The sequence below is a fragment of the Eulemur rufifrons genome, chromosome 30 (genome assembly GCF_041146395.1).
Source record: "Eulemur rufifrons isolate Redbay chromosome 30, OSU_ERuf_1, whole genome shotgun sequence".
NCBI classification, from domain to species: Eukaryota; Metazoa; Chordata; class Mammalia; order Primates; family Lemuridae; genus Eulemur; species Eulemur rufifrons.
The window spans coordinates 111,905,737-111,923,959 of record NC_091012.1 but is presented as its reverse complement, the minus strand read 5'-3'; the positions used below and the strand labels follow the sequence as shown (position 1 = coordinate 111,923,959).

General features: G+C 42.8%; 1 protein-coding gene across 4 annotated transcripts in view; it reads right to left on the bottom strand.

The window, feature by feature from the left end:
• Window positions 1–18,223, bottom strand: part of SRPX (sushi repeat containing protein X-linked) — an 80,626-nt gene that overhangs the window by 9,786 nt on the left and 52,617 nt on the right. For 3 of the 4 annotated variants that reach the window (XM_069463519.1, XM_069463522.1, XM_069463520.1), the window contains 5 exons: window positions 17,694–17,885; window positions 16,052–16,228; window positions 6,045–6,171; window positions 2,480–2,601; window positions 1,567–1,746 (listed from right to left, as the gene is read on the bottom strand). In XM_069463519.1, coding sequence (XP_069319620.1) covers window positions 1,567–1,746; window positions 2,480–2,601; window positions 6,045–6,171; window positions 16,052–16,228; window positions 17,694–17,885 — 798 coding nt within the window. The remainder of the gene's footprint in view (window positions 1–1,566; window positions 1,747–2,479; window positions 2,602–6,044; window positions 6,172–16,051; window positions 16,229–17,693; window positions 17,886–18,223) is intronic. The other variant, XM_069463521.1, reaches the window with a different exon arrangement.

Here is an 18,223-nt window from a genome sequence, read left to right as displayed (position 1 = left end):
CAATGCAGCCATGAAGGACATGAGACAAGGCAGTTTTAAGCAAACAAATGACAACCAATTCCAGCTATTCAAGGTCAAAGAAGGATGTTCAATAGATAGGTAAGAAAATAGGCCTGGCCCTGGAGGAAAAATAATATGAGGAAAACTAGAAAAGTCCATATATATTTTATAATCTTTGTGTTCATATTTCAAGCTTTAGATTTGCATTTAAGTATTTGTTCATTCACACATTCATTCATTCAACCAACGTACATTGAGTGGCTGCTATGTGCCAAGCTCCATGACAGGCACTGGGATGTTGTACTGAGTGATACAGAGTTCCTGCCCCCTTCTTTGCACCAGGGACTTAAAGTCTAGGACAGCCCTGGCCAATAGAAATACAACGGAAACCATTATGTAGGTTTAAATTTTCTAGTATCCTTATTTTAAAAAGGGCAAAGAAATAGGTGAAAATGACTTTATAATGTTTTATTTAACCAAATATATCCAAAATATTCCATTTAAATATGTAATCAGTATGAAAAATTTAGATACTTTATATTCTTTTTTTGTACTAAGATTTTAAAATTCATGTATGTTTAATATTTACAGCACATCTCAATTCAAGACTAGCCTCATTTCAAGCACTTAATAGCAACAAATGGCTAGTGGCTACCATATTGGAGCACACAGGTTTAGGAGCTTGTTAGACACTACACCTCAGGCCTCAACGCCAGCATGGTAGGCATAGTCCTTAGATGGGGAGTCTGGGATAGGTATATTCTTTCTACTATAATATATGAAATTGAAGAACCTCAGGCATTTAGCTGATGGCGTATATGTATCTCTTTCACCTAACTCTGAATGGCTAGGATTAAAGGAAAAGGATATAGATGAAAAGTACCAGGAAATGAGGGAAAAAAAGAGAAGTTTGTAAATAAGAGATATGTCCAGAATTTTCTGGGTAGTCCAAATTTCATACTGTTATCACTACCCAGCACAATTTTTTTTTTCATAAGGAATAAGAGCTGGCATGTATTGAAGCCTTGGCCTGTACCAGACACTGCTCTATTCCACTGTTCAATGGATGACCTCATTTCATCCTTACAACAACTCAAGAGGTAGATGAGGTATTATTTTCCTCATTTTACACAGGAGGAAAGATTCCAAATGCCCAAGGTCTGTGTGACTTTCAAGCCAGTGCTACAAAGCAGGCATTATACTGTCTATACATGGCAGTGTACTGGCTTTGTAAACAAGATCCTTACATTTGTAGAAAGGAGGAACAAGGGTCACTAGAGCAGATTTTGCTGATTCATACTGTCACCAGCAGCTGGCCCTGGGTTCCCACCTTGAGCTTCTTCCTTAGGGGACATGAAAGGGAAATCAGAGGACAGGCAGAGGCAAAGGAGGAGGGCAGATGAGATCAGCTGCAGCAGGTATCTAGGGACTGTGTTCACCAACTCAGTTGAAGAGGGATGGCAATCAACTTTACAAACTACAGGAAACTATCTCTCCTATACTGGAATCAAGAATCAAGAGGTCTTCAGCTTCTGCTGCTGGCTAGAGAGAAGGCTGCACACATACCTGCACAGGTGGGCTCCGTGCCAGACCAAGCTAGGTTGGATTGACATACTCGGGCAGGGCTACCCTGGAGCTCGTAGCCACCGATGCAGGAGAACTCACAGGTGGCTCCATAATTATCGCCGTCACTGGAGCACTTCATGTAACCATTCTCCGGGGCATTGAGTTTGCCGCAGCGTCTGACTGTAGAGATACAAGCCCAGAGGGGTCTTGGTGCTGAGCCCCCTTCTACAGAGTAACCAGGGAAGGTGAGGGTGCAGAAGCACCAGCTTTGCAACCAGGCTTCTACATTGGCCTATGAAATGAGTGAGGGTTATGGAGGACTATTTGGTCAGTGGGTGAGCCTTGGAATGGTCATCATCCATACCAATGAGACCACTGACACCAACCAGTTTGGGCCCTTGTGGTATAGATGAAAAGTTTGAGCCCAGAAGAGTAAAGAGTAAAGATGGTTAGTAATTAGCTTCCCAAACCATGAGGCATAAAATAATGCTTAAAAACAGGTTTTTCAGCTAGACCAAAGGTTCTGGAACTCCAAGAATATAGTTTCCTGGTGGCCCAAACTAGGGGACTCCTAACCACCCTCATTATGTAAGGACTTGCAGGCTTTAGCTGGTCACCTAAGCTCAGGGATGGAAAAATTATGGAATAATATTCTGCTGTGACAGCCAATTGGGGACTATGTGAGACTAGTCCTGTGGAACTCCTTAAATAATCTGCCAGCACTGAACCCCATCCAGATTTGTATCATGAAATTCAGGCATTAGCATGGGACATTTCTCCTAGCTTCATCAGAGACTCATCCAAAATTGGAAAGTCTCCCCACCACAGTGGGCACTTGGAGAGTTCAGGATTGAGGGCCTGCTTCCCCTTGCTCTTTTAAAGAGAGAGAGAAAAAAATAGGTAGTACTCTTACCTCTTACTTTAACTCGAAATTTGCAAGTTCCCTTGTTCTCAGCTCTGTCATAGACTGTGTACTGGATCTTGTGGTCTCCTTCTGGAAAATTCGAGCCTGGGGGAAGGCCTTTCAGAATAACACTTAGAGAGGGAGGAAAAAAAAACCAGAAACACCAAGGACGATCATTATGGACCTAACAAACAGTTGTTGAGCCCCTACTTCGCACAGGATTTGGGGACACTGAGGGCAGCCATTAGGCCAGTTTGACTAGAACAAAGATTTCTTGGAGAATATAATCTCCTGAGTTTTCTTCTGTTTTAGAAGAGCAGTTTGGATCAGAAAATGGAAAACCTTAAGTATTGGGGAGTTTAGACTTTTTTTTCTTGTTGGATGGTAGAACAGGGGTGGGGAGGAGGCTGGAAAGCCAGGGCCCAAGTCTTCCTCTAATCCCAACCTTGTTCCAGGGACTGAATTGCCTCACTGTTGGAAGGACAAGGGAATTTTCTGTAAGGAAAATCAATCTATAGTATAATCCAAGCAGTCATTGGCAATTTGGGCCTGAAGGGGTTGCTAGAATTTTCTATGCTTTTTCTATCTGAGCCAGTGGAGACCTTCCCTGAGCAAAAGGCAAGTTCTCTGAGATTCCTTGGTTATCCTAATAATATAATAATCCCAATAATTGTTTATTGCACTTACATAAACCTTGCATGTGTTAGACATGGTTCTAGGCTTTTTACATATATTAGTTTTTTTAATCCTCACAACAACCCTATTAAGTGGGTAGTATTATCTCCATTTAACAGATGAGGAAACCGAGGCACCAAAAGGTCAAAGAACTTACCCAAGATCACACAGCTAGGGTGACTCTAGCATTTTTTTCTTGGCTATCTGATAAGAACAATAGCATGATCAAATGCCAGTTTTGTTTGTTTGTTTTTCAATATATAGATAATTCCCCTTCTCTCTACAGTTCTTAGAAATGATAAGAATATTTGCTAATAATGGACATGTGGAACTATCATGTCATCACTGAGGAAAGCCTTACATGTAGGTAAGCAAGGTGGCTGTTTACAAGGTATGAAGTGAGGGGTCTTGGGAAAGAGTCAGAAATCAGAAACCCCCCACCATTTAGAGACATGTCACTTTTGGCTTTAGGTGCTTTAAGGCAGCAGTCCCCAACTTTTTTGGCACCAGGGACTGGTTTTATGGAAAACAATTTTTCCATGGACTGGGATGGGGGGATGGTTTTGGAATGATTCATTTTATTGTGCAGTCAAACCTCTCTGCTAATGATAATCTGTATTTGCAGCCGCTCCCCAGCGCCAGCAGCACCACCTCAGCTCCACCTAGGATCATCAGGCATTAGATTCGCATAAGGAATGTGCAACCTAGATCCTTTGCACATGCCGTTTTCAGTGGGGTTCGCGATCCTATGAGAATCTAATGCCACTGCTGACCTGACAGGAGGTGGAACTTATGCCATGATGTGAGCGATGGGGAGTGGCTGCAAATACAAATGTAGCTTCACTCACCGGCAGCTCACCTCCTGCTATGTGGCCCAGTTCCTAACAGGCCATGGACCAATACTGGTCCATGGCCTGGGAGTTGGAGACCACAACTTTAAGGTTCTTAGGAAGCACAATTTAAGCTCAGATAAACCTAAGAGGAGTGATACTTCAAATATAAGTGGCTACAACCTCTCTGAAACTCCATTTCATCTCTCATATTCAAATAACAGTCAGAAGAAGTAAATAAGGGAACTTGTAGGAACTTGTCTCAGAGCTTGACACTAGAAATGTCCCCTCCCCCAGAAGGGGACTATGTAACAGTAGCTTGGCTAAGAAATGGGGGAAAGGGTCACAGGAGAAATGCCAGGGTAGCAAGGATCCCAAGTGAGAGCTGAAAAGGGGCCAAAATGGCTTTCTCTGAACTCCTAATCCTGCTGGAGTGCATTCCCCACAGCATTCTGCTCAAAGTCTTTGTGGACTCTGGACTATAGAACTCTGGAAGCAGATAGCTGCTCTGAATGGAGGGGCAGGGGCTAGTGAGATGCTCTTTTTAAATGTCACATTTCTAACCATATTACATAAGTTATCCACAAAATTCCAAGGTGAATATTCCCACAAAGCTTTTAGACAAATTGAGTCATCTAGTGATTTGATATTTTGTGTTTATTATACAGGAGTTCAACAACAACCACAATTGCAAAAATCTAAAAACCTACTATGTGCTAGGGGCTGGGCCAGGCATTGTGCTAGACCTCGAAGAGTCAAAGATAAATAAAACCCAATCTCCAATTGTGTCAACTGTTGAAACTTACTTTTTAATCCTAATTGTCTGAAGTTACTTCTAGGGGTTTGTGACATGTATATGTGACAGCAAATAATTTTTTTAATGGTCAAACTTTATCTTTGAAAAGTTACAAGGGGGAAGACAACTAGTAATAGTATTTAATCTAGATGATGCACTAGGGGAAGACCATGAGGATGTAGGAACAAAATGTCCTGCTAGGAGTGAGAGACTCAACCTCTTCTTATTAGAAAATGTTCTGTTATTATTAATAACTTTATAAAAATGTTTTGTCTTACACAGCCGGGGTTCATAGAATTCTAGAAAGTCTTTCCCTGCTGTATGGCTCGCCAGGAGATAAGTCAGAAGCATCCTTTTGTCCACAGATGGAAACTCAGTGGGGAGGTCTAATAGGCCCATGAGCTTTAAGGCACAGATGCGAACGTGCTGACATGAAATAATGGCCTCCAGGGAACATGCAGGCCAACAAAACAGCTGCAAGTGTACAGGCCCAAATGCTAGATTAGAACAACATGTAACTGAACCACAGCAAAGGGAACCACCCATTTTTAAAAGCATCTCAGATGTACATCAAACAATGAATGTAATTGGTCCTGGAGAATGGGGTTGAGGTGGGGAAGAAGGCAGAAGACACATTCTCTCTTTCTCTTTCTCTTTCTTTCTCTCTCTCTCTCTTTTTTTTTTTTGTACAAGCTTCTTTAAATGTTTGATGTGGTCAAAAGTTTTAAAAATCAAAATCAAAAATTTTGAAAGAAACAGGTGCAGCTAAAAAACAGGGGTGGAAAAGTTCTGCACCAAGCCATAGTCAGAGCATAATGGGGGCAGACCCGGGCTCTGCCTGGAAGACACAGAAGGCTTCCCAGTGGAGATGAGGGCTTGATGAGGCCTGGGGCACGGGTAGGAGACCCTTGGGAAAGCAATGGGGATGACTTTATCCCTGAATTAACCAACTGGGTTCCTCTTTCCCCTTCTGTACCTCCTCTCCCCTTCTCACCATCCCTTCTTATTTCCCTTCTTTCCTTCCGTAAAGATTTACTGAGTGCTAATGATGTGCCAGGCACAGTTCTAGGCATTAGGGATATGGCAGTGAACACACTATAGTGGAGACAGGCAATAAACAAATGCATACGTGAAATACCTAGTATGTTAGATGGTGACCAGGCGACCACATCTAAAAGCATAAATAGACCAGCATAGACACACTCCCCACTATGGGTAGTAAATGTCTCACCTAAAACAGGCAACATCATTTCAGCTGCCAAGTTTCACTTACTCAGTAAGAATGCCATCTGCAGTGTCTCTTCCTTCAGGGGTCTCCCAGGACACCCGGACCGTCAGCTTATTGGGTTCGGCAATGCGTTCCTTCACACTTGGGCACTTGATTCTAGGAGGTTCCATATCTGAAAATATAACCAAAACATTATCCCCATCATCAGTTTGACATACCTCTAGGCACTCCCCGTTTATTGAAGAGTTTGTTCACCCTCTGTATTTCTCTTCCCTCTCTTTATCTTGCTTTTTCTCTCCTGCTGAAGTTTGAAGATTATTTGAAGACTCATGTGCATAGGACTAAACCTACAATCATCCGGCCTTGCTAGGTGTCCTGTGGGGTAATTTATTATAATAGCTACAGCTCCCTCCTTCTCAGGCTTCCAAATTCTGCTTACTAACTTGACAACATGGCATTTACCTAGCTGAAGCTAGAAGTCATTCAGCTTCAATGAGTCTCTCCCGCTTTAAAGACAGCATCATAGAATATTAGAGGAAGGTACGCTAGTTATCATCTACTCTGATTCAATTCAAGGCAGCAAATCTTTCATAAGTGCCAACCTTAGCCAAGGCTTCAATCCAACTGCTGGGGTTGGGGGTGCACAAAGGCAAGAGAATTATGTGATCTCCACTGTTCAAAGAGTTTATAATCTATTGGGGAGATTATGTCACCACACATGGAAACATAACATGAGGGTAGAAAGTGGCAATGCCCCAGGCAAGGTAAAAGTGAATGCTATTGAGGTGTAAAGGAGCCACCCAATTCTCTAATTTTACAGATATGCAAACTGAGGCTCAGAGAACTTAAGTGATTTATTTAAGACCACACATGTAGGTAGTGACAGTGTCAATTATAACCCATCAGAGCATGCACTTACCACTGGAACAAGCTCTCTCTCTTCTTGCTGTCTATTCCCAACATATTGCTCAATATCTTAAAATAGGTAATGGTCTGTCTGGGTCCACTTTCCCCTCCAACTGCCACTGGACCACACCTACAGTTCTGTGTTTCTGGAACAGCATTTTACTGTGGCTCTGGGCCTTCAAAAGCCTCCCAAATTTCCTCAAGTAGATTCTGCACCTGGTAATAGGAGTTCTGACCCCTCATTATCAAGGATGGGTGGATAATGAGGGCTAAAAATAAATGAGATGTCAATTCTACACTGCGTTGTATTTCATCTTATTATAGCTGAAGTGAAATCACAAGAGGAAGTTCAAACTTTTGCAAATCCTACCTTATGATTCAGAGCAGGTAGTGAATATATTTAAAGAGGGCACAGCAAATTAATGACATGCAGCTTTGCATTGCTGTACATATCAACTGATAAGTATTTAAATGCTGTTACAGCATTAATGAAAATTAATGTCCTTTTGATTCTGAATCACAAACGTCCTTGAGAGACTAAACACACCAAGGAAAATTATTCATATACTTTCTCCTGTGTCTTGTCTAATAATTTCTCACTTTATTTGGGGTAAGAAATTATGAATAACTTGTTAAACAATTTTTCCTCCAGCTATCCAAATTCATTTTCATTCTGTCATGCTTCAATGGAGTGTGAACTTAAAGCCTTAATACACTAATCCTAAATTGAATAACTACCATATTTTATTGAATCTAAGTAACTATTGATTGTGACACACATCCCTATTTCAAAGATATTAAAATGTGAAAAAATATGCCTCTTAGAGTTGATAAAATATATAAATATTATGATGAAATGGAAGATACTTTGAATGCATTACAGGTGTTTATTTTCATTTGCCAAGCTTTTTAAAACAATCCATTTTTTTAAACTATGATAGGTGATAGAAGTTACACTTTTATAATTCAGATGAGCATTTTACAGCTTTGAGTAAATCAGAAAGACAATTACTCAATGCCTGCCCCCTGCTGGTCAAATATAGCTGGCAATTGCATTATAGAATGAATATTTATTTTAAAAAATTAAAGCAAAAAGGAGAGGGGCTGAGGAAAGGATATAAATTTCAATGTAAAATTACATTGGGTTACCATATTTTCTTGGAGCAACATTGTCAGAGTGAAGAGAGACTCTTAGTCTCTGTGTCAGGCAAACTAAACATGTGGATGACACACTGTTTTTTTTTTTTTTTTTTTTTTTTCTGTATCAACTAGATGTACTGACAGTGTGAGCAAACACACTCCAAAGTAGGTTAACTGGGTGAAGAGTCTCAGAGCTTCCCAAAGCTAGCTTAAGTCTGGCTAACAATAATCAGTTGAAACTAGCCCAGCTTTTCAGAAGCAGCGCTGTTCTGAACAGAAAAAAAAAAAAAAAAAACCAAGAGGAAATAAATGACTACAAATAATAGCTAATACTTACTGAACCCTTCCTACCTGCCCACCTCATGCTAAGTACTATCCTTGCATTATGTCATTGAATTCACACAACCACGCATTAGACTAAGCAATGTTCTTAGCCACCCGCTCCCCGCCCCCATTTATAGACTGAGAAGCATTTCTTCTCTTTTGGAATTTCTTTGTGTTCTGGGATTTTAGGACATCATCACGTATTTTTAAATTATTTTAATAAACCAAATGCTTCTGTGTGTCTGCCTGCTGCTAACTAGCGTTTTCCTCCAAACTTTGCACACATATTCTTTTGTGATTGCCTGCACGGTTTCCCCATCAGTCCTTCAAGGGCAGGAGCAGAACTCGATTCTGATGCACCCTCCAGCAGCTGTGTCCTCTCTCTCTGCTGATGAGACCAGCTGGCCTGCCCTTCAGCCGATGCTCCAAAGACCTAAGCCTGTTATTACCTAGCCACAGCCACCATATCTTTTTATAAGTTATTGTACATTTCCATGAATGAAAGGAATAAAATTACTATAGAAACATAATTACTATTTCCTGTTGAGTCAGGATGCCTGCGGAGCCAGGTATTGTGTGGAAACCCTGAAGCCCTCAGTGAAAATCCTGGCCTCTGCTCTCTGCTCCATTCACTGGAGACACCTGAAAAACTGTCTCCCTTCTCTGTGCTCCAGTTTCCTCTCTTCATACAAAATATGAAAAACAAATATATTGCATTGTATCAACTACTATTTATTTGAGAAGCAGAACTATTTACCTGGAAATCCTTGACACATCTAACTAGGTAGGTGGTGGAAACAAGGAAGAGGTTCAAAAGGACAATGTCTTGGCTGATAAGTAACAATAAAATGCAAGGGAAGTGACCTTATGCTAATTCCAGACCTAGGCCCTTAAAGAGTCTGGCACATTCTGCTTTCACTATCTTGGAAGACAGCTGCCATCTAAAGAAGTTCGAGTGACTGGAGAGGTCACATAGTGAGGAAGATAAATGATAAAGTGAGAGAGAGAGAGAAAGACAGAGACTCAGCCAGACCCCCAGCCTGTACAACTTCCCCCTGGTGACGTACCAGACATGTGAGTGAAGCCATATTGGATTCTCAAGCCCCAGTCAGTCACCTCATCCATTACTATGTACAGCAGAGGCAAGCTGTCCCCGTGGAGCCCTGCCCAAATTTCCAACCCAAAGCAGTACCATTGTTGTTTGAAACCACTAAATTCTGGGTGGTCTGTTGTCCAGCAATAGCAGTAAATCACTGATACAAATGTAAAATAGTTTGAGGTTGGTGCTGAAGGAAGGAAAAGTCTGTTTCACGGAGGCATAGGAAATGAGTAACTGCCAAAGGCAGAGCAAACCTGGCCATGGAAAACTTGCCCAGTTGTTTGTTTCCCCCAGCCAGAGTGTAGTCCCTGTGGATGGCTCTAGGAAGGGGTTCTGTTTCTCTGACAGCATATAAAATTTCAGAGAACTTTCCAAAAAGGACAAAAGAGGCAAGAAGGGAAGCAATAAAATTCACAATTAAAAGTCACCATCTTAGCCAGGCACAATGGTGCTAGCCTATAGTCTTAGCCAGTTGGGAGGCTGAGGTGGGAGGATCACTTGAACCCAGGAGTTAGAGACCAGCCTTGGCAACATACCGAGACCTTGTTGTGAAAAGTCACCACCATCTACACCAAAAAGAAGCCCGACTAAAAATTCATTGATGATATGCTTATATTAGAGAGGACCACTAAAAATTTACCTGTTCGGTTTGTACTAACAAATCATGGAATGTAAAAAGTAAATCAGTATCTCAATTAATCAAGTTATTTTAAGCCCAAACTAGCTTCCTGAAAGTTTGCAAAAGAATGTATATTTGTCAATCCAGAAAAAAGTTTGCACAATTTAAGATAATCTGAAAGAATGCACTGATACATTTGTTCTTAGCCCCACTAATGTTGGTATCATCAACTGAATAATGCAATGCAGCCCAGCAAACATTCTTATGGGCCATTGGGTAAACTAGCTGTCGGATAGTTGGGAAGCAAGAAAAGTATGCCATCAATTTGTATATCTTGAGTCTCAGAAATTTTTTTTATTCTAGAATTTAATCTCTGTTAATAAATCTCCATTTATTCTACTCCATAGAAAATATAAAATAAGAAGAGAGCAATTCCAAAAACCAAGTTGGTTTGTACATTGTCCTTTGTTAAAGCAATTAAATGGGTACTTTCTGCATGTCAAGAGACATTTGCTGGGTTTTTATTGTCCATCATTTTAAAATTATCTTTAATTTTTTTCTTCCCATTTTGGCCTAGGAAGAAGTGTTGGTCTAAAGGAGAGATCATGTGTCTACTCAAAATCTGGTCTCTAAATGAGGACTTGTTGTAATTCCAACTTCCCATTGTTCTATCTAAATGCCAATGTCACAAAAAAATAACTAAAAATGGAAATAAAGAAAAAATATTCCCCCAAAACAATAGTGGTTACATTCTAAGTGGTTTTGTATGTCAATGGAAGTTGTGGCTCTTTAAATACTTTACCCTCCTGCAATTTGCAGTATGTTTTTTCTCCTACACTGACTTATTTTTATCTATATCTGTTTCTGAAATAACCATGAATTTGAGTCCACTGCCAGAGTATGGTCTACATAAGGGAATTAATTTTAACTCATGGTACTTTCAAATTAGCCAGACCACAAAACTAACCACCTCAGAGTCAACAGTAAGCCCAGTCTTCTCTTTTCCCTTCTGGTCTGGAAGAGAACTGGGGCAACTTTCTCAGCACTCATCACAGCTCTGGCCAAGATGCACTGTTCAAGGTTGTGTGGAAATCTGGGAACTATTCAGCCACCATGTGTCAGCTCCTAAAATAGGCCGAGGCTCTAAAACAGCAAAAGGACCCCCTAGCCCTGCCAATACAAAAACAAATTTATTAAACTAATTTAATACATTTAAAGCCAAAAGAGTAAATGATACCCCAGGAGTAAAATTCACTATGGGCAAACTCCAGCTTGTCTGTCACCAAAATCAAAGAAAGAATTGCCTGCTTGCTTTGTGTACTTCTCTCTTTTTTTTCTGGAAGCTCTAAACTCTCATGCTCACTGTACCCCTTTTTGCCACTCCCACATAATTGCATGCACATTATCCCTTTCCCCAAATATGCCTGAACCTTGTCCTGGCAAATTATAAGATAAATCCCCTGAAATTGGGGTTCATTCTCTCTCCCTCTGGGAAGGTTCCAGGCCCATCTGGTCTGGCTTAGGACATGCTTGTTGCTTGTTGAGAACAATCAGCATTTTCTTTCCATTGTTTTACACAATCTAGAAATCTGAACAGTATGATCCCTAGAGTACTCTGCCAAAGCTTGCTTAGCAGAAAGATTTTTGAGCTTTTCCTCTCCTCCCACCATCACCTCTGCCCCTTCCAATATGAAGGAGTAAAGATTCAATTTTTTTGTTTGTTTGTTTTGAAGAGCTAGCTTGCACATACCAAATCACAGGGGATATACTGAAAGCAACATCTGTGAGGTGCCCTTCTGACCTGAACAACTGGCTTTAGGCCATGTCATTCAAGAGGAACATGTCTAGAGTTCACACTCTCAGCACCATTCTGCTTGTACCAGTTAGTTGACCAGGACTGCTCTGCAGTCTTCTTTTCAATGAGCACTACAAGATTCAGGAGAAGTCAAAAACCTCAGAAACAGGTACCAAGTATTCTATTTGTAGTTAGTTTTCTATAATCTCCCCTTTAGAGCCAGGACTGAAGTCTCAGAATTACATTTCCACAGATTCCTTTGCCAACCGGGTAGCCAGATAGGTTTGCCAATGGGAGGTACTTTTATGAAGTTAGAAGGCAGGAAGGAAGTAGAAGCCATTGTGCTTCTGGTAGCAGCTTCAATGAGAGTTTTCTGGCCTCCTGACTTCCTTAGTTAGTTATAGAAATTTCAGCATCAGGGTGGACTTATGGACTTTTGGGTAACACTACCAGACCACTTTTGCTCCACCAGCCCTTGGTTTGTAGTGACTTCCTGCTGTAACTAATCTGTGGGAACAGCATTTTTCCCCTTTTCCTCCTCCAGCTATTCTTATACTTTTGTGACCAATTCCCTATATTAAATCCCACTCTGTCTGAAATACCTAGAGTGGTTTCGGTTTTCCTGACCACCGACCAATACAAATGCTTACCTAAATACTAGAAGAAGAGAAGCCCAGAATAAATCTGAGTCAGTTAGCTGAGTATTTATTTGGACCTATTGTTCTTGTTAAAAAGATACAGGGTATAGTCCAGGCCATGACTCTGATATAGAAGAATTTTGATCACATCTTCAGCCTGGCCCCTTTGCTATAGTTCATTTACCACATAACTTCAGAGTAAGAATGGCTGGTGCTGCCAGGGAAGATAGTAGACAAAGGTGCCATCAAGAAGATACCCCTGGCATGGGGCCCAGGCGAGTTGTCTCATGTTGGCCCCCAGCAGACAGCGTCAGATTTCAGTCTTACTCCTGAAGTAACTGCCCCAGAACTCTGAACTGAGTGTTCAGAAAGGAGTCCTTGAGGTAAGGCACATTAGCAGACTGAGCTAAATGGTTCTTTGGAGATGGGTAGATCAAAGCAGGGCAGGAGCCAGGCTCCTATGGCCAGCCACCCTGACACCTTAGTACCAGAGCTATCCCTGGATTCAGGATTTTGGGCCTGAGAACCTGCAGTTGTAGTCCTAGGCTCATCTCTATGCAACCTCCAGCAAGTCAAGTGACGTCTCAGACCTCATCTGTAATATGGGGGAATTGGACTAGAATATCCTCTAAAGGCAGGTCCTGGCAGCTCTAATAGTTTATCAGTAAATGATCCCCTGGGACAGTAGTTCTCAACCACTCTGGGGAACTTCAAAAACTACCATTGTCCGAGAGATTCAGATTCCAGTGGCAGCCAGTGTTGAAAACCACTGCCCTAGAGCAGTATGCCTCAACGTGTAAAGGGCATACCAATCTGCTGGAGATCTTCTCAAAATGTGGACTTTGTGGCTCACGCCTGTAATCCTAGCACTCTGGGAGGCCGAGGCGGGTGGATCGCTCAAGGTCAGGAGTTCAAGACGAGCCTGAGCAAGAGCAAGACACTGTCTCTACTAAAAAATAGAAAGAAATGATTTGGACAGCTAAAAATATATATAGAAAAAATTAGCCAGGCATAGGTGGCACACGCCTGTAGTCCCAGCTACTCAGGAGGCTGAGGCGGTAGGATCGCTTAAGCCCAGGAGTTTGAGGTTGCTGTGAGCTAGGCTGATGCCACGGCACTCACTCTAGCCCGGGCAACAAAGCGAGACTCTGTCTCAAAAAAAAAAAAAAATGTGGACTTTGATTTGACAGATCTGGAGTGGGTCTCAGGATTCTACATTTCTAACAAGCTCCTTCCTGATGCTGATGCTGCTGGTTCAAGGGCAATATTTTGAGTATAAAGGTATTTTTCAAATTTGGATTTCTAAGGCAGGTTATCAAACTTTAGCATGTATCAGAATACCCTGGAGGGTTTCTAAAAATACAGCTTGCTAAGCCCTACCCCAGAATTTCAAATCCTGCAGGTCTAGGAGTGGGGGGGGGGCTGGGAATGTTCAGTTCTAACAAGTTCTCAGGTGATGTTGATCTCAGACAATGGTCCTGGCGCTTAGGTGCACATGAAAACCACCTGGAAAGCTTTTATAACATCCCTGGCCTCAGGCTAACTGAATCACAATCTCTAGTGTAGGGCCTAGGCATGGGTAGGCTCTAAAAAATATCCAGTTGATTCTAATTAGCAGCCAGGGTAAGGATCCACTGTACTAGACCAGTGAATCTCAATGCAGAGGGGTAATTTTTCTCCTCTCCCCCAGCCTGAGTCATTTGATAATATCTGGGGACATTTTTGGTTGTCACAACTTGGGGTAGGGGGCAGTGTTACTGGTGCCTAGTGGGTAAAAGCCAAGGATGCTGTATAGTGCAAAGGACAGAAATGCACAATTATCTGGCCCCCATGGTGCCCAGTGTAAGGCTGGTGGCGGGCACCTCTCCCCTCCCTAAAAAAAAAAAAAAGAAAAGCCCAGGAGACCTGCCAAGAACAATGCCTGCAAGGCCCAGGTGAGTTAAAAGAATACCACACCTGGATGGTTGCCCTGATAAGAGTCTCGGCTCCTGGAGTCCGTCATGGTTCCTGGAGTCCGTCATGGTTCCTGGAGTCCACCCATACCACCAGCCCCTCCTATTTCTCAACACCTGCCCTAAAACTGCAACAGAAAATTCCTTGCTCTCCCTGCCATAAATCTTTCTGCCAAAGAAATGCCCACCCCCCAGCCCTAAAAAACATATATAAACCCACTCAAAACTTCTGGGCGGGGTGACTTCTCAGGCCCCCTCTCTCGAGACCCATGAACCTCGCCAGCCCAGGAGTGCTCCAATGAAGCCTCGTTGCTTAACCCTTTCAACTCTGCTCATCTTTCTTTCTCTGGCACCGCTCATTCAAAAACCTTACACCCAGGTTCAAAAACCTAGCCTTAGAGCATGGTCTAGCAGAATCCCAGGTCCCACCCCAGACCTGCTGAATAAGAATCTGCATTTTTACCAAGGTCGCCAGAGGATTCCTATGCACGGTAAAGTTAGAGAAGCAGGCTGGGCGTGGTGGCTCACGCCTGTAATCCTAGCACTCTGGGAGGCTGAGGCAGGAGGATTGCTTGAGGTCAGGAGTTCGAGACCAGCCTGAGCAAGAGAGAGACCTCGTCTCTACTAAAAATAGAAAGAAATTAGCCAAACAACTATAAATAGAAAAAATTAGCCAGGCATGGTGGCATGTGCCTGTAGTCCCAGCTACCTGGGAGGCTGAGGCAGGAGGATCGCTTAAGCCCAGGAGTTTGAGGTTGCTGTGAGCTAGTCTAATGCCAGGGCACTCTAGCCCAGGCAAGAGAGTGAGACTCTGCCTCAAAAAAAAAAAAAAAAAAAAAAAAGAAAAGAAAAGAAAAGAAAAAAAAAGAAAGAAAGTAAAGAAAAGAAAAAAAAAGTTAGAGAAGCAGGCCTTAGGTCAGTGGCTCTCTATTTGAGCACTTCAGAATCCCTGGAGGGCTCATTAAAGCATAAATGCCAAGGCCCCACCCCCAGAGTTGCTGACTCAGCAGGTGTGGGGGAGAGATGAGAATTTGCATGTCTAAGCAGTTCCTAGGGGATGCTGCTGTTCCTGCTCTTCCCAAGACCACACCATGAGAACCACTCCCTGCTCAGTAAACCCAAAGTAAGGTAAAATATTCAAATCCCTTCCAGCTATGCAAACTGAGTGCTTTCTGGCCCCTACAGTTGGTGACAAAGGACCTATGTCTGTCTTCCCACTGGAAAACACACAGATGCTCTCTGCAGGACTGTCCCTGCAAGTGTCAATAACTCTGCTCAATATTACAGGACAGACCCCTGAATTAAATCAGCAAGAGTGTGCCACACCTCTGCCAGCCTGTAGCTGCCTCAACAGCAAACCAAGAAAGAGACAAAAGTCAGATGGAAGCCATTATCCAAGAAGCTGCTCTAGGATAAAGACTGAGCTTAGGTCTAGGGCTGAGCCAGAGAACCCCTGATAAAGACAGCTAATGAAAGCAAAGCTGATGCTTCACACACAGAATATAATGCTCCCTTTAAAATCCACTAATTGTGCTCCTTCCAAAGCATGTGTCTCCTGAGGGTGGTGACATTTTCTTACCCACACAGGAGGCTGGTCTGCCGCTCCAGGCTTTGTTGTCCATACACGTGACTGTCCGCTCCCCTTTCAAAGTGTATCCTGGAGAACAATAATACTCACACCGGGAGTTAAAGTAGGCACCATCTACACACTTAAACCCTCCATTTGCTGGCATGGAAAGGGTAGGACATCGCTTTTCTGAAAAAGAAAAAATCAGATATTCAGTATTTCTTGGCATTTGTCCATAGAGTTTCAGAGCCCAGAACCTCTGAAAGCATAGGGTGAAAAGTTAATGTAAATACAACAAATGGAATTAGAGAAACAATACGTAGCTGGATGTCACACAGAATAGACACTGAGTTTCCTGTCAGACAGACTTGGGTTGACATCCCAGCTAAGCCACTATCTTAGGTTAGGTTCCCCAGAAGCAGACCCTTTGATACAGATTTGTGTGCAAGTAGTTTAGTAATAAAGTGCTCCCAGAGGAGGTCAGTGAGGGGGTGGGGGAAGCAGGACAGGGAAGGGAGGAAGCCAAGCAAGGTGAGATCTCAGATAAAGTCAGCCTCAGGCTGATGCCCCAAAGTAGCTCTGGGGTGACAGCTCAGTCTGTCCTGCCCCCAGGCAAGGACAGTGAACTTTCATAATCATTTACTAGTCAGTCATTGGGCAGCTACAGGCTACCCGTGGGAAATGCTTTCCAGAGAGAGAGAGAGAGAGAGAGAGAGAGAGAGAGCACGGGCGCAGTTTTCTGAAGCAGCAAAGTTTCTTCTTCATTCAAGGAAGGCTGAAGGTGCGAGTTTTAAGAGCAAAATGTTCAGAAGCTGGAGGGGGCAGATACATGGAACTAGTGAAAGGGCACCTGGGAGATCTGGGTGAAGCACTGACAAGTGTCCATTACAGTCACCCAGTTGCATAGTCTGCACAGTCTGGATCACATGGCTGCAGCCCCGATGCCTCAGTTTCCCCAACATGAAAGTTAAAATAATGGCACCCGTATCGATAGTGTTGTTGCAAAATGGAATGTATGTGCAATGCTCAGCAAACAATAGGTGCTCAAGAAGTGGTGGCTGTTTTGAACAACGAAAGCATCTAAAATGTGCTTCAGCAATGCTGTAGCACTTGCAGTTTTCTAAATGAGATATGACTTGTTGTGAAGCTAAAAGCCCCTAAATGTCTAATCTTCTCCTCTGAAGCACACTCCCTTTCATGAACAAGTCTGACTTCTTCAGCAGCTCTTTCCTGCCTCCCTAATCCCTATTCCTAGAGGGAGAACACTTCTTTAATCTGCTACCATAAATTCCCGACTTGGTACCATTCTCTAGGTTTGCACCTCTGCCCTGCTGTCTCTGGTACTATTGTGCCAGACCCTTCACAGCAGAGCCTGTGTGTGTCTTATTTGTTTCTAAATCCCCAATACCTCTTCAGGCCCTGGCATTTACTCAACCCATTTGCTGAACAATTTTCTTCTCTCCCCTTTTCCCAAACAGCTGATCATGCCCTTCTCCCTGAAAGGAGCCCTCTCATTTCTACCATATCTTAGAAACCCACTGGCCTCTGCTCACAAGTTTTCTCCTCTATGGTCAGTGAAAAGCCCCAATCTCAGAGCAAAAGAACTTTGGTCCTGATTGTCCCTGAGGATCCAACACAGGGCTGGGCTACTTACGTTTACATATAACCTTGTCAGACCACCGTTTGTTTGACTGGCAGATCAGCTGGGAAGAGCCATGCAGCTCATAGCCCTTTCGGCAGCGAATGTCACACCTGGTTCCCAGGGCTGTTTTGTAGTATCCTCCTTGAGGTGCCCTGCAGTACACATCCCCATACTTCACCTTGATGGGGGAGCACCATGGGGTATCTATAGGTAGAAACAAAAGAGAAGAGAAATAGGAAGTGACATCTTCAGAAAACGCATCTCTTCACTCTCACAGTCCCAGGCTGACAGCATTCCAAATTTTGGACCTCCAAATTGGGCCCCATGTTTTCTTAGGTGTCTCTGGATAGGGAGGCTATGATCATGAGACCAGGTATCAGACATTCTGAATATGAATCCGAGTTCCTCCATAACTAGCTGAGTGATCTTGGACAAGTTGCCTAACTTCTCTGAGTCAATGCCTAAACCTATGCCATAGGGCTGTTATAAGGACTAAATAAAAAATGCATATCAAGCACCTAGCACAGTGCCTAGCACACAGT